The 15,042-nt window shown below is 34.5% G+C and overlaps 1 protein-coding gene across 8 annotated transcripts in view; it reads left to right on the top strand.

Annotated features, from left to right (window-relative positions):
• stim1a (stromal interaction molecule 1a) overlaps positions 1 to 15,042 on the top strand; it is a 76,537-nt gene that overhangs the window by 487 nt on the left and 61,008 nt on the right. For all 8 annotated transcript variants that reach the window (XR_012390521.1, XR_012390523.1, XR_012390522.1 and 5 more), the window contains exon 2: positions 1,929 to 2,059. Coding sequence is in view for 4 of the 8 variants with exons in the window: in NM_001044799.1 (NP_001038264.1) it covers positions 1,939 to 2,059 (121 nt within the window). In the remaining 4 variants the exon portion in view is untranslated. The remainder of the gene's footprint in view (positions 1 to 1,928; positions 2,060 to 15,042) is intronic.

The following is a 15,042-nucleotide window of genomic DNA, read 5'->3' on the forward strand; positions in this document are numbered from 1 at the left end:
AAATGTGGGTTTACTACCTCAGAGCTGCTCTTGAACTGTTTAAAGCCATACCTGGATATATAACACATGGGTAAAATGCGTTAATTATTAAGATTATTGTTAGTGTCAAGTTTTATGACAACCTTCATACGGTGCTAATAAAGCTAATAGTTCAGTATTTCAGCTAGAAGATGTTATTAATGAAGGGATAGTGTACATAGTTGTTGCCACTTGGCCCACTTCGTTGTAAGTGTTAACTACTTGACAGGTGAGTAGGGGAGTAACATTAAGGTAACTTGATAACGTTCAACACACGTCATCTGTGAAAAACGTTGCCTTAAATTACTGGATATTTGTTTAGGATTTGTTTGCTGTGTGTGTAACTGTGTTGTGTATTTATTTATTTGTTTATTTAATGTGTTTCTACCACAATAAGTTTTCTAGTGGGTCAAATTGAAATTAAACTAAATCATAAATACCGCTTTAGTTATTAGGTAACTTTTTGAAAATTATATTTCTGACAAATAGGTTTTGAGTTAATCAGAATTAGATGTTTAATTAGAGAACAACTAAACAGAAGTTAAAATATGAAATGAGTTTAAATTGCTTTATATAATTAGTTGTTCTTTTTAGCATGTTTACATTGTGATTGAGTTGATTTTATATTTGCATATTAATTCAGTGACAACTTGTGACATGCTCCCTATATTGTCTACCATGATACTTTAAATACTCGGTCTGAGATCTTATGTAAGTATGACTTAAACAACATTAGCGCTATTTATTTGACTGTAAATTTAGCACTTTTATAGTTATTGAATGCTTATGTCTTCAGTATTTACAATTCTTATATAATACTTCCGTAATTATATTATTAAGGAGAAAGTCCAAACGTCTGTGAATATAAAACCAAATTTACCTCAATACATTTTTCTGAATTTCATTCAATTCTGAAGTAGTTAAAAATTATTTTACCTGTTAAAAGTAATCAAATGTATTTAAGCTTGCTAATAAATGTATTTAGAGACTGAACATATAACATTATTGTAATTTTTTTAAACGGTACCTTTTCTGAAATGTGAATGCAATTATTGTTACAATAATATTTTTAAGTTTTTGAGGTGGTCTGAACATAAAAAATATTTTTTTTTTGCTACGTTAAATAGTAAAAAATTATTATTTTTAGGTGCATCACGGGACATTAATTTTATCAAAGTGCAAAAGTTTAACCTACTCTGTCTAAACTAATTATTGTCATCATTAATTTAATAATCTTGTTTAAAGTGTGTCTTTTATAGTGTTGTTAGTGTTGTTTAAATATAATATAGAAACGTTTAAAACTTAATTTCTTCTAATTTCTTTACCAATCAGAAATATTGAAGGTTTGTATATATACTTTGTTTATTATTATGATTATTAATATAATTATTATTATTATTAATATTTATATTACACATTTTAATCTACTTTTACACTTGTAAATTCAAATAATACTATATATAGTAAATTTACATGCATAAAAATGTAACTCAAAGGGCTTCACAAGCGTAAACAAATTTTAAAACAACATCTACATGAGATAATCAAATATTTGAATGATATAAGCAAATAAAAAATAGAGAGAAGAAAACGTTTTGTAGAGAAAAAATGCTTCGAATCGAAATGCTCTTTAGGTTTGCACAAAAGAACTATACTAAACATCAAAAATACTTCTATAAGATCTTTTACGTTTTATCTCAAGCAAAAAAAAGGACTATATGGAGCATGCGCAAGATTAAGTCTCATAACTAGTGATCAAAGACTTTAAATAAGCTCTACTTGCCAGTGTTCGCTCTTACAGTATGTCATTTAAGCATTAGGTCAGTGCTTGACTTGACTTGGCGTGTAGGTTTTAAGTGTTGATTTGTTGTAGTGTAAGTGACAAGCTCTTTCTCTGTTTTCCAAACCAGCTGTTCCACTATGGAGTTCAGCGGATTGGTGACTTTCTGGATTGCATGTATATGCTTCTTGTTGCAATGTCGAGCGGACAAACTCAATCCAGTAAACACAGACCCCTTACCAGCGGACAACGGTGTCTCAGGTGAGTGTGTCCTGAAATTGTTTACTTTTGGAGGGAAAATAGCGGTGTCATCACTGATGTCATAAAGCTGACGATGATTTCTACCATCAAGATGTGTTTCAAAATACACGCCAGTGCTGTAGTCTTATTTAGAAATTGTATGGGGGTCTAAATGTGGCCTGGCTGAGAATAGGAAGGGAATGCATTCTTTGTTAAGCGCTGTCCTCTCTTGGGTTGCACTGTGGCAGAGTGTCAAATAAAGGTGCCTAGAGCATCATAGCATGTATCATTGCTTCCGGTGTGTGCTTTAGACTCATAATAGTGCATATAGTCTTTAAGAGAGTATTAGGAATTTTAGGGATCTGTTGCTTCTTGTCTTTATGCATGCTCTACATAACAAACCGGTGTTGGGCAAGAGCTAACAAAAAACCTCAAAGCTTTCTTATGCAAAGTTTACCTCAAGTAAAAGGTCATTAAAAGCAGTGTCATTTGCATTACACTGAACTTTAACAGTGACATTTATACCAAACTGAACTAAAACAGTTTCAATTGCACCAGCTCGCCTGCCTGGATTGCTGGAATGTTCAACAGTTCTAAATATTGTGGCTTTTACTCTCTTTCCGTCATCTATGTTTGACACTGGAAAAAGTGGTGTTGAAAATAAATATGATGTAAATTAGGTGAATAAAAGTGGAGATATTTTGTGTTCTAAATATATAATATGTAAATAAAAAAGGACAGCTGTATAGTAAGCTATTATTTATATATATATATATATATATATATATATATATATATATATATATATATATATATATATATATATATGAGCAATTCGAGCCTTATGGATGTGACATTGGCAGTAAAAAACATAAATTCGCATAGAAAGTATTAAATTAAAAGTATTAAAAGTATTAAATTGAATAACATTAAATTGAAACAACTAACTACAGAGTTAAGGCATCAGAAAAATGTCAATCTGTAGACATGTTTTGTACTTTAAATTAGGAAAATAAACATGCGTTATGGATGTGACGAAAAAAGTCTGCAGGTTTACAGTATACAACATTCTTTGTAGAAATTCTGTCAATTAAACTGCACAACCCAAAAGAAACATTATTAATCAAAAGGATTTGAGTTGGCTCTCTATAGAACAAAAATTATTGGTTTTATTTAATTTAATATTTTCACATTTATGAGGAAAAAGTGTCATTATAGATGACATCTGTCCGTTATGGATGTGACAGATGTGAAATTGCCACTTGTGTGACTTTGGTAAATCAAATAAAATAGTTTGAAAACATTAACAGAGACATTTGTTGAGTATTTCAAAAGTGCTGTTAAATACTTGCTCACACAAAAAACGCAGAAACTGTTTCCGTTTTTGGGTGAAAACTTCATTTTTCTCATGGCAAGGTTGACATTTGCACGGAATTGCTCATATATGTTTTAAAATGTATAATGAGGAACTAAATATAGCAGATAATTTTAATGTATTTAACACATAAAATGAATGTTGTAAATTTTATAGAGCTATATATGTAATATATATGCACAGTATATTTAATTATAATTGCATATAAAAATCATAATAAATAAGAATTTAAAATGGTTGCATTTTAACTCTGGAAGTGCATAATAATGGATATGTTTTTGTGATGTATTTGTGTTTTCTTCCACAATTACCATATATTTTCTTTGGTTTATATGTTGCATATCAGAAATCTTTCAGAAAAACATTGAGAGTTTTCACAGTGCTTTTGCTTTTTAAATAGCCAGTATTATTAGCCTACATGTGAACCTAGTTTTGTCTATCATCAATCATGTTCTGCCTCAATTGCTTTTGTGTAATCCAACATTAAATAGTCTTCCTTTAGAATGGATATCTGTGGCCGTCTGGTGCTCTTAGTTTTTCTTGATGTATTAGTAAATCACACCGTCTGATTTGATTGCAGCATAATGACTTGTTAGTCCTCTGGGAAAACCATCCACAGTGTGTTTTAGAGCTTTTGTTGAACTGGAATACAGCCCGGTCATTAAGTGATACTACATCATCAGGCTGCTAGTTGAATAAGCTGTTTCGTATGTGTCCACCTTTTTTACACTCAATGTTCCACCTGGCCTGTGTGTGAAGAGATGCCTGTATCTTTGCAAATGAATACAAGTCTACTATGCTGATATTATTAAGGGTAGGCTAATGAAACAAAATCAGAAACCAAATTCTCAGTATAATTTTGGATGCAATTTAAACATTGCAGCAACCAAAATGTTTTAAAGATTCATGATCATGACACAGTTTTGATCAGCTTTATGTAGACGCGTCGGCTGTGTGTAGACTCTACTGCTGAACCAACTCTGAGTTCCAGTAGCTCAAGGTAATTTATTTCTGCACATTTAATGTTTACTTCGTTAAATAGCCAACATATCAACATTTTTTGATACTCTTGAATGTGGTAAAACTGATCATGATAGGAACTTTAGTTTAAGTTGTGCATCAACTGTTTTTGTTTGTATTTTTTTTTTTACAAAGTAATTGACTTATTGTCAGCTTGCATATTGTTAAAACATGTATTTTAATAATAATATCTTAGATAGGGATGTAACGGTATTGTAAATACCGTCATACCGCAATATTAAATTTTTTCGATATTACCGAAGTCGCATGACTCGGTAAAACTATAGGTCTTCTGAGAAAATTTGCTCAGGCGAATGAAGCAAACGGGAGGTAGCTGAAACTTCATTTCCCATCAGCCCCGGCGTGGCCATAATCCTTTGCGGTCTGTTGTCGCTACAGATCCAGTAATGCGGAAATGGAGTGTGCTGCTAGTAGCGGAGATGAAAAAAAGATGGAAATGATCGAACCTAAAGCGGGTGTTGTCGCCGCGCGCGTGCTGAATAGCGGTGCTGTCGCGCGCGTTCTGATCAGCTGTGTTGTGGCGCGCGTATTGAAAAAGCGCCGAGGGGGGGTTGAGCGCGCATACTCAAGAGAGGTGTTATCGCGCGCCTACTGAAGGGCTGGACTGGACGGAGGTTGTGTCGCGTCGCGGGGGCACTTTTGATCGTTTTGGAAGGGCATTTTCTATCCAAGACTAAAAAGGGCATGTGCACTGCACAGGTTGAGCCCTATGTGTGCACGTGCCTGCAAGTTGGGGAATACGACTAATAACAGTCATGGGGACTGCAGAAACACAGCACACTGTTCATATTGATGCAGACATTGACTTGTACCGCAAAGAGATCTCTATCTCACTCATGGTTTGTCTTCTCAAGTGGGGGAAAGACAATGCACAACGTTACCCCACTGCTGTCAACATGGACCAAGTCATATCTCTCTTGTCCCAGAAACCTCAGTCCCAAATGAGAGGGGTTTTTTCTGTTGCAGGGGACATTGTAAATGCCCAGAGATACCAGCTTTTACCAGATTATAATTATATGATAATTTTCCTTTAAACCCATCTCTATTTAAGTGAGTGATTAAATGTTGAATGTGATGAGTTTTCAACAATACTAAATTGAAACTTTATTTTTTTTACATGGTTTAATAATTTTTTGTTATTAAAATTGAAGTTCCTGTTTCAAAGCTAACAGATAGATGACTAATTTGTATGTCATTGACACTTTTGGCACTTTTTTGGAGTATTTTCAAAAGTTTTTTTTTTTTCCTGTAAATGATTCAATAAATACCGTACCGTGACATTCATACCGAGGTATTACCGTACCGTGAAATTCTGATACCGTTACATCCCTAATCTTAGATGATAAATTTAATAGACTGTTTTCACATTTACGAATATCTTCATCATCGTAGTTGGGTAAACAGAGCGCTGTGAATGTGAGACTACATCAAATAATTGTTTTGTGTTCATATTCATGAAATAAAATGGTGTGAGACTGATAACGGCAGTCAGAAGAGAGAACCATGTTATATTTTCAGTTCCTGTAGATACTGCATTATGCACATCTTGCATCAATGGAAGTTTTTGTATTTTGATGCAAAGATGAAATATTAAATATAGAGTTTTATTAGTGGATATCTGCTGAGCGCCACGAAATATAGGCTGTATTTTATTACTTGCTCTTATGTGCTGAAACACACTTTACTTAAGGTAACTGAATAATATGCAACACCCTTAAATAAAGGGAAATCACCTATTAAGTGTCATATAGCCTAGGGAAAAAAATAAATAAAAAATTAACATTAACTTTAAAATTAAAAATTAACATCCGAGGCTTGCACCCCCCCACACTTTAAAAATAATCATAATGACGTAGTCTCCATGCTATAATAATAAAGATGAAACCATTTTTAACTGCGGGGACATATCTTTATTTGTACAATTTGGCTGTATTATTTGTGTCCCCTTCAAAAAATGCTGGAAAGAAATTTTATATTTATTGTCCCCCCCCTACTGTTAAATCAGATTTACGCCCATGCGTCTATCAAAACGAGGATGTTATAAAATACATTTTATACCAAGTTATTACCAGAGAACATCACTGTGCAGGGTCCCTCCGTTAGTGGCGAGACCACTCAATGCACGATGCCAACAGTCGGTCGGTGAGTGAACAAATATAATGAATGGAAATACACAGGCCTGTGCATACTACAGACATATAATGTAATGCTGTACAGTAACGTGTCATTTGTTTGTTTCAGTTGTCTTCATTTTAAAAGTTTCTTGATGATGCGATGGTGTGCTTTATCTGCCTGATTCATTCCCGCTGAAGTGGGCGGGTTGTGTGACGTTTGATTCGGGGGACGTTCTTGGGGCGGTGTTTGCATGTCGCGCTGCGAGCTACTAGCCTGTCAATGGAAATTTCGGCCTCACTACTCAACCTCCCAGGCGATTCATTTCGCTATGCCGTCCCCTAATAAATAAAAGCTGAAGGAAAATGAGTGAATGTAAAGCATTTAATAACAATAGTTTTCAACTTTTCTAGTGTATCAAATGTCATCAACATTTGCTTATGTATTATTAAAGTACAGCTTTGTTTGTTAACATTAGTTGATGCACCATGAGTTAACATGAACTAACAATGAACAACTTTATTTCTTTTAACTAACATTACCAAATATTAATATAAACTGTAATAAACATATTGTTCATTGTTTGTTTTTGTTGGTAAATAAATATGTACACTTATTTATTATAGAGCGTTATCAATATAATGTACCCTTTTATTGAAATTATTATAATTATTATTTTTAATAAATTGCATCTGCATTACATCTACTTCATGCATCCCATTGGAAACCAAAGGGCAGTTGAGTGCATTGCATTATGGGTTGTAGTTACTCGCACTCAGTTTGAACTCTTCTATACTGTACAATAGATTATCTGAGTGTACTATGCATGCTGAGAATTTGCATTCTCTGCACATACTACATAGTAGAGGTAGTTAAAGCTGCATGTTTGCATGCTCTTCCAGCTTCAAATGCAAATCTGTTTAAGGAACAATGTGAAAGAAACTTTTTATTCACATTTGAAACTAGTCAATGTAAGTATTTCATAAAGGAAAGAAGTTTGCAAAGCAAGGTATCATGAATGCAGTGTGCAAGTAGCTTGTTGTGCTACGCACTGGCTTCAAATATATATTTTATTATGGTATATTATATCTAGTACATCCTATCTATCTTTGAATCCAGAAAATGACAATGTCAGTTATGTTCAATTTTAAACATGCTGGATTTTACAGCATCAAAATACCAGGTCAACTCTTTTGCTTTTTAGGACAAATTTTAAACACGCTGGATTTTACATCATAAAAATACCAGGTCAACCCTTTTGCTTTTTAGGAAGATGTTTATGTGGCTGATATATAAACAGAGATGAGTGTTAAACTGAAATTAGTCATAGATAATGGGTTTTTTCTAGCTTTCCCAGCACTTGGATTAGCTAACACATGGGAAATGTGGCAACTTTGGCCTTTATCAAATTCAGTCACAAGCTTCCAAGGACGTTTGGGGTTGCAAGATTTCCTGTTTTTATTTTTTTGTAGGGCCAAGACCTGTAGGGGCACACGCAGGGCCCTTTGGTTTATATAAGTTTTTAAAAAATTATTATTATTATTTTGTTCATAGTTTTGTGGTTGCTTGAAAACTCTTGAAACTTTGCACACACACATCAGGTTCATCAGGGCCAGACAGACATTCACATGGAAGGTTTGTGGGGGCTCTGTTACACATGTTTTACAGGATCATATTGAGGTGCTCTGTTTCATACCGCATTGTATGTTTTGACATTTGCATGCATGGTGGATTTTGATCAAACTTAAGCTTTATGTTTGGTGAATGAGGCTGAACGCAATGTACCAAGGTCATTGTGCCACTAACTGGCAGCATTAAATGAAATAAAGGGAAATTTTCCAAAGGCTTTCAAATGGTTCTTATAACTTGAATCAATTCAGACTTCATCAGAATCATATATAGAATTGTCAGGGAATTTGATATACAAGTAATTTTCTCTGCCATGATTACTCATCAGACTTTCATAGTTTTAAAAGTAGTTTAAAATAGTTTTTAAAGTTTACTGTTTTTTTTTTTACTTTAACATTTAGCCGTTTAACATGTCTTTATGGTCTTAGATCAACTAAATAATATTAGGCAGCAAAAATCTGTCTACATTGATGGCAGTGTTTCATTAGCAGCAAATCAAAATTAAAAGGATTTATTTAAACTGCAAATCATGCTCATTAAATAAATGAGCATGGAGAATTTTAATTCAGCTTTTGACTTGTTGTGAATTTGCTAAAAACTAATTAAATTAGTTACTTAATTTTTATTTTTTTTTACCAAATCATCCTTCCAATTAGTGCTGTGCATTGTTGGACAAATATAAGATGTTGTAATTAAGTGTTGCGAGTAACAATATTTCTTACACTGACATGCTAATGCAAATGCTATTTGGTCAGCAATTAAAATAAATTTGATTTATTTAGTGTTAAAAAATTTAGTAAATTGCAAAATATTTGAGTGTAATATGAACTGTATTTTACTGTAGGACAGTCATGGAATATGTCCTCTCATGAAGCACTGTATTTTAAAGTTGCATTGTGATACTGTATATTTTATTCAAGATATACATGCAATTCTGTAAATGTATGACCAGATAAATGTTACTTTAAATGCAAATACAGTACTTTAGCTGTAATTTATTTAGAGTTAGTTACTGGAAAGATGTAATTTACTAAATTACCAGTAAATTACTGTAGATGTGTAGATATTGTAGAAGTGAATGTAATGATCATACTTATCATGTTTATTGTACGGTGTCCTTGAGTTCCCAGAAAGGTGCCTTTAAATACAATGTATTATTATTATTATTATACTAAAAGAAAGATGTAAGTGATGGTTTTCTAAACTAATTAATTAAAAAATTATGGCATGGTGCAAACATTAAGACTTTAAAACTGCACAAATGACTAAATAAATGTAAGTTTATTTATATAGCACATATCATACACAGTAGCAATTCAAAGCGCTTTACATAAACAGGAATAAAAGAGACAAGATTAAGACAAATAAAACTAACAATAAAAATGATTAAAAACAGACTAAATGTGTTAAAACAAGTTCTAAAACAATGAAAAAGAAGAGAAAAACATATGAGTGCGATCTGTCGGACGTAGCACAGTCCTCATTCAGTAAAGGCACAGCTAAACAGATGTGTTTTTAGTCTTGATTTGAATGTGTCTAATGTTGGAGCACATCAGATTCACATTTCTGGAAGCTGATTTCAGTTTTTTTCTTTTGCTGAAAGCAGATTCACCCTGCTAAAATTTAACTCTTGAAATTTCTAGTTTATTTGATCCTACATCTGAGTCTGATCTGAGTGATCTGTTTGTATTCAGTGAGCATATCTGTAATGTAGGTTCTAGGTCATTTAGTGATTTATAGACAAGAAGTAATACTTTAAAATCTATTCTTAATGTAACCGGGAGCCAGTGTAAAGACTTGAGGACAGGTGTGATGTGCTCTGATTTTCTGGTTCTTTGTAAAACAAATATGTCATGGTGCAAAGAGCAAACATTTAGACTTTTTAAACGAAAAACCTTGGCAGAAATTCTGATTTTTATTTGCTGTTGTCTCCTGGCATTAGTAGCTCTAGGTTCACCTAACAGCACCTACTGAGGACGGGTTGATGAACATTGTAAAGGGCAAGCTGGTTCAAGCCTTGGTTGGGTCAGTTGGCATTTCTGTGTGCAGTTTGCATGTTCTCCCCATGTTCGTGTGGGTTTTCTCCAGGTGCTCCAGTTTTCACCACAAGTCTAAAGACATGCACTATATGTGATTTAGGTAAGCTAAATTGTCCGTAGTGTATGTGTGTGAATGAAAGTGTATGGGTGTTTCCCAGTAAAACATGCTGGATACGTTGGCGGTTCATTCCGCTGTGGCGACCCCTGATTAATAAAGGGACCAAAAAAAAAAAAGAATAAATGTATTCTCTATTGCATATACTTTTATCAAAATATTGATACAGTTTGATATAGTGTGCAGTCCTACTTCTGATGTTCAGAAACTCTGACAAGCTTCAGTGAGGAGGATCTGTACCCGCCACGCCAACACAGGACTTGATCTTTGGAACTTCTCCTTCATGTCGGCTCTGAAAGAAGCAGAGCTCAGCGTCTCCTGAGGCTCATGGTTCTGCTCCACAGAGTAAGCAACTCTGATGCCACTGATTTTGTGTCTAGCCCTGTTGGAGGAGACAATAAATGCACTCTGAGCTACAGTTAGTCCACAACTTCCCCCAAGAGCCAAGCGGCCCCTCGGCACCTCTTTGTTACATAACAGCGAACTGACAGAAAATAATTGACAGTTTTCCTTCCCTTTTCGTTTTGTTATAAAGATTCATACATTTAAGAAAAGTTCTTATGTTAACTTAAGTTGATGCATTGCTTGACACATTTCTTGAACATCTGTACTGCAGTAATTGTAAGGGGACTGAAGCATTACATAACCCTGTATTCGCTGATCCCTGATTAGAGCGAGTCATGTTTCTTACAAAGGCACTGCGTGCATGGCTTTGACCACTGCTTTTGATCTTGGGTCTCTTTTGGTTATATAAAACACTTTATATCGGACATCTGTTGGTAACCTAAAGCCAAAATGATACTCTGCACAAGTATCTGCATGCATTGTATATTCTTAACATGCATTCTTGTGTTTCTGTGCCTCTGCTCTAGGGTGATAGAGTTTCCTTGCTGTTATTCTGGTAGCTCGTTATAAAGTTCAGCTTTCAGCATGGGGTTTGCATTCTTGCATTTATTTCTATAGGGTAGAAAAGGTTTCGTAACTGAATATTTTACTTGTTTATCAATATTACTTGCAGCACTTTGAGTGTACCACTTGTGCTCAGGGATCATTTATATGAACATAGAAAGCATATTAAATGCTTTCGTGGAAATAAAATGTCAAAATTGATCATTCAGTTTCTGATAATGGATCTCTGCTTCTCTCACTCACACACACACACACACACACACACAGTCACACAAAAGACATTTTATTCAGTAAATCATGGGTAAAATGTATGATGTATAAATATGGACAGGCTTCTGAAAATGTAACTTCACCAGAACATAAGACATTTTAAAGAAATAAAAAATGTAAAACATCAATTTGTAAAGCATTATTTCCATTTTTCTTTATTTAATTATTATTTTTTATTAATTAATTCATGAATTAATTATATTATTATGTATTTATTTACTTTATTTTTTGGCATTACCAGTTCTTACAATAATAAAAGGAAAGCACTGACTGACACAATGTTATAAAAAAAGAGACTTTCCCCTCGGAAATTGACAGGAGACATTGTTAGACAGGTGACTAGCATGTTACCAGAAGATAATCTAAGTATAAACTTTATTATGAGGAATTGAGCAACATGTATATATTTCTCAATTTCGTTTGGTTTGCTCAATTTGTTTATAATGCAGCCTTGTATGTAAGCTGAATAAAATCTCCTCAAAGGCTGCAGTTCATTTTAGGCTGAGTGGCGCATTTTTAGAAACCAGATACGATCGTCTTCATATCCTTTTACCAACACTCCAAACTTGGTACCCGATGATCTGCCAAACCTTCAGGGTGACTTTGACAGACAGTTATCACTGTTCTTGGAGAGCTTTAAGATAAATGTCATCTTCGGTTGCTAAATGGCATGACTTTGTGTTCGCCAATGTTTATTTTTGCAGCTCATGGGTTTCTTGGACCGATACCTTTGCATTATAACATTCTGATATGTTGTACTTTTTATTTCATATTTAAATGAGGGAAAAACAATATATGTTAATAGAATAGTTCACCCAAAACTGAAATTACAACACTGTAAAACCCAACAGTCAACTTTATCAAATGAAATGAGTGTAGATTAGTTTTTTAGTTGCAATCGGTTTCCTCAAACGGTTTAAGTTGCCTTAACTTACTAGGGTTTACAGTACTCAACTGGTTTGAGTTCTCTTCATTTATTGGATTTTACTTTGCTCAAATTGCTTCGTTTACTCAAACGGTTTAGGTTCACAGTACTCATTAGGATTTGTTTTTGAACTTTAAATGGTTTGTTGCAATCGGTTTCCTCTAATGGTTTGAGTTACCTTAAAGGTGCAGTAGGTGATCTTCCACAATGCTAACCGCTTAGCATAAGTCTCTGAATCACAGTCCCTCCCCTGCCGTCTAGAGCCACACCTCCTTAAACACGAGCACAGCAAAAGAACCCTCTCTCCGGTGTTAAAAACGACTAGTGCTTGTCCGGCGGCATGCAAGCCAAACTGCCATGCTATTTCAGAGTGAATATTTCCACTTGCATGGTAAACAATATAGGGAGAGACTTGGCGGATTAGTGGTATTTACTAGTGTTTTTTTTTTAAACTAATTAAAATCTACAGTATCAATGCCGTAAAAGGTCCCTTATGAAACTGAAAATAGTCACCTTTAAGTTTTTGGATTTTACAGTGTATCATAATTTACTCACCCTCAAGTGGGATGCATTGAAAAATTGTATGAAATACAACCTGAAATCTCAAACAGAGTTTTAAGGCTAGATTTGATCAAGTGATTTTTACTACATGTCGAATTGGACATACAAGATTAACCCGTGCTTTTTTGCTTAAAGATTCCTCGTACTGTAAAACACATTTTACTGGTGTGTCCTGCTTTTAATGATTCCAAAAGGCTTTTTTAAAATTAACTCTCTTAAGGATTTTTTTAATAAAGTAACATCAGGAAAAGGTAATTTGCATTAAAGGTAAAATACAACACAAAAAATGTATTTAATTTATGTATTGATTTGTTTGTTTTTTATTGTATATTTATTAATGAACTGTTCTTGCCATGAAAATAGCCTTTGTTGCTGACATGGTGTAAATAAAAAATATATTACATTACTCACCCACAAGCGGTTCCAGACCTGGTTGACTTTATTTCTTCTGTTGATATATTTTGAAGTATGTTGAAACCATTGACTTCCATAATATTTATTTTCAATGGTTATGAGTCAATGGTTAAAGGTTTTTAGGATTCTTCAGAATATATTCTGTTAGGTTCAACTCCTAAACGGCTGAAACCCCTAGAGGGTAAGTAAATAAGTACATGTTCATTTATTGGTCGAACTATTCCATTAATGCTTTATTATTCAGCTAGAATAAATTGTAGATGTTTGAAATCAGAATAGATTCAGTACTAATCGGAGGTCAACTAATGTATCAGCAAGACTAACATATCATTTCATATTTGGCTTTACAAAGCGAATTGTATTTATAAACTAGTTTCGAGAGGATCACGTGCTTATGATTGTTTGCAGCCGGCCCCGCATTATTCAATTTATGATTCACCAATCAAACGTTCCTAAGCCACTATAAGAATCCCAAGTTCCATATGACCGCCATCTTCGTTTTGAAGAATCCCTCTTCCTCCCCTACTTCTCTTCCTTTCCTAGATGGGTGGCACGGTGGCCCAGTGGTTAGCAATGTTGCCTCACAGCAAGAACACCACAGGTTCTAGTCCTTACCAAGCCAGCCAGCATTTCTGTGTGGAGTTTACACATACTCCCCGCGCTCACGTGGGTTTCCCCCAGGTTCTCCGATTTCTTCCCACCGTCAAAAAACATGCAACCTAAGTTAATTGACTAATCCAAATCGGCATACTCCTAGTAAATAGTTATCTCTTAAGAGCAATCACTATCTGTACATTAGCTACTACAGCAGGGGAGTTCTCAAGATCTACCTAAGCTCAAGCTCCCCTCTCGCCTTGCAAACGGGAGAGAGCCTCAGGCTCGAGGATCTTATGAGCTCAGGGCTCTCTCCTGGGACAGCATGCCAAACAAGCATTATAAACAATCATCAGCTAAGTGTGAATTCTTTAAATGGCTATTATTACAAAAAGACAGACACTGGTAAATTCATAAAAGTTTGGAACCACTCGAGGGTGAGGAAAGGAGAAGTACAGATTAATTTTTGGTGGAACTATTCCGTTATTGCTTTGCTATTCACCAGGAAAAAATAGCATAGATGTTTAAAATCAGAATTGACCCAGTCCTAATTGGTGGTCAACCAATGCATTCATCAGCAAGACTTACCTACAGCTCATATTTGGCTTTAAAGAATGACTGTTATTACAAAAAGACAGACGTCAGTGTTTGCTTGTTTGTTTTAGCACTTCATGGGTCTCTTGGACACTTGCCTTTGTTTTTTTAACACCTCTAAAAAACACAAACACCACCGGATATTTCGCAGCCTACATCACTCTCGCTAGCACCACGCGCTCTGATCTGATAAATTTCCCACTTGTGAATGCTCAAACAAGCTATACTTCAGGTTTCTCCACTTCAACACAAACCAGAGCTTTCCCAGCCCTCAGAACCCCGAGTGTGGTAAAACAACAGCTGTACAGATTTGCAGCCTAAAAATAGTTGCTTGCTAGTTTTAGTTAATACCACAGCGGGGACTATTTTTGGCCCCCTTTCATAGTTTGAACTGGAAACCTCCATGGATGCAGTGAGGTTTTGAGA

This window comes from Danio rerio, chromosome 15 (genome assembly GCF_049306965.1).
Source record: "Danio rerio strain Tuebingen ecotype United States chromosome 15, GRCz12tu, whole genome shotgun sequence".
In the NCBI taxonomy this organism is placed as follows: domain Eukaryota; kingdom Metazoa; phylum Chordata; class Actinopteri; order Cypriniformes; family Danionidae; genus Danio; species Danio rerio.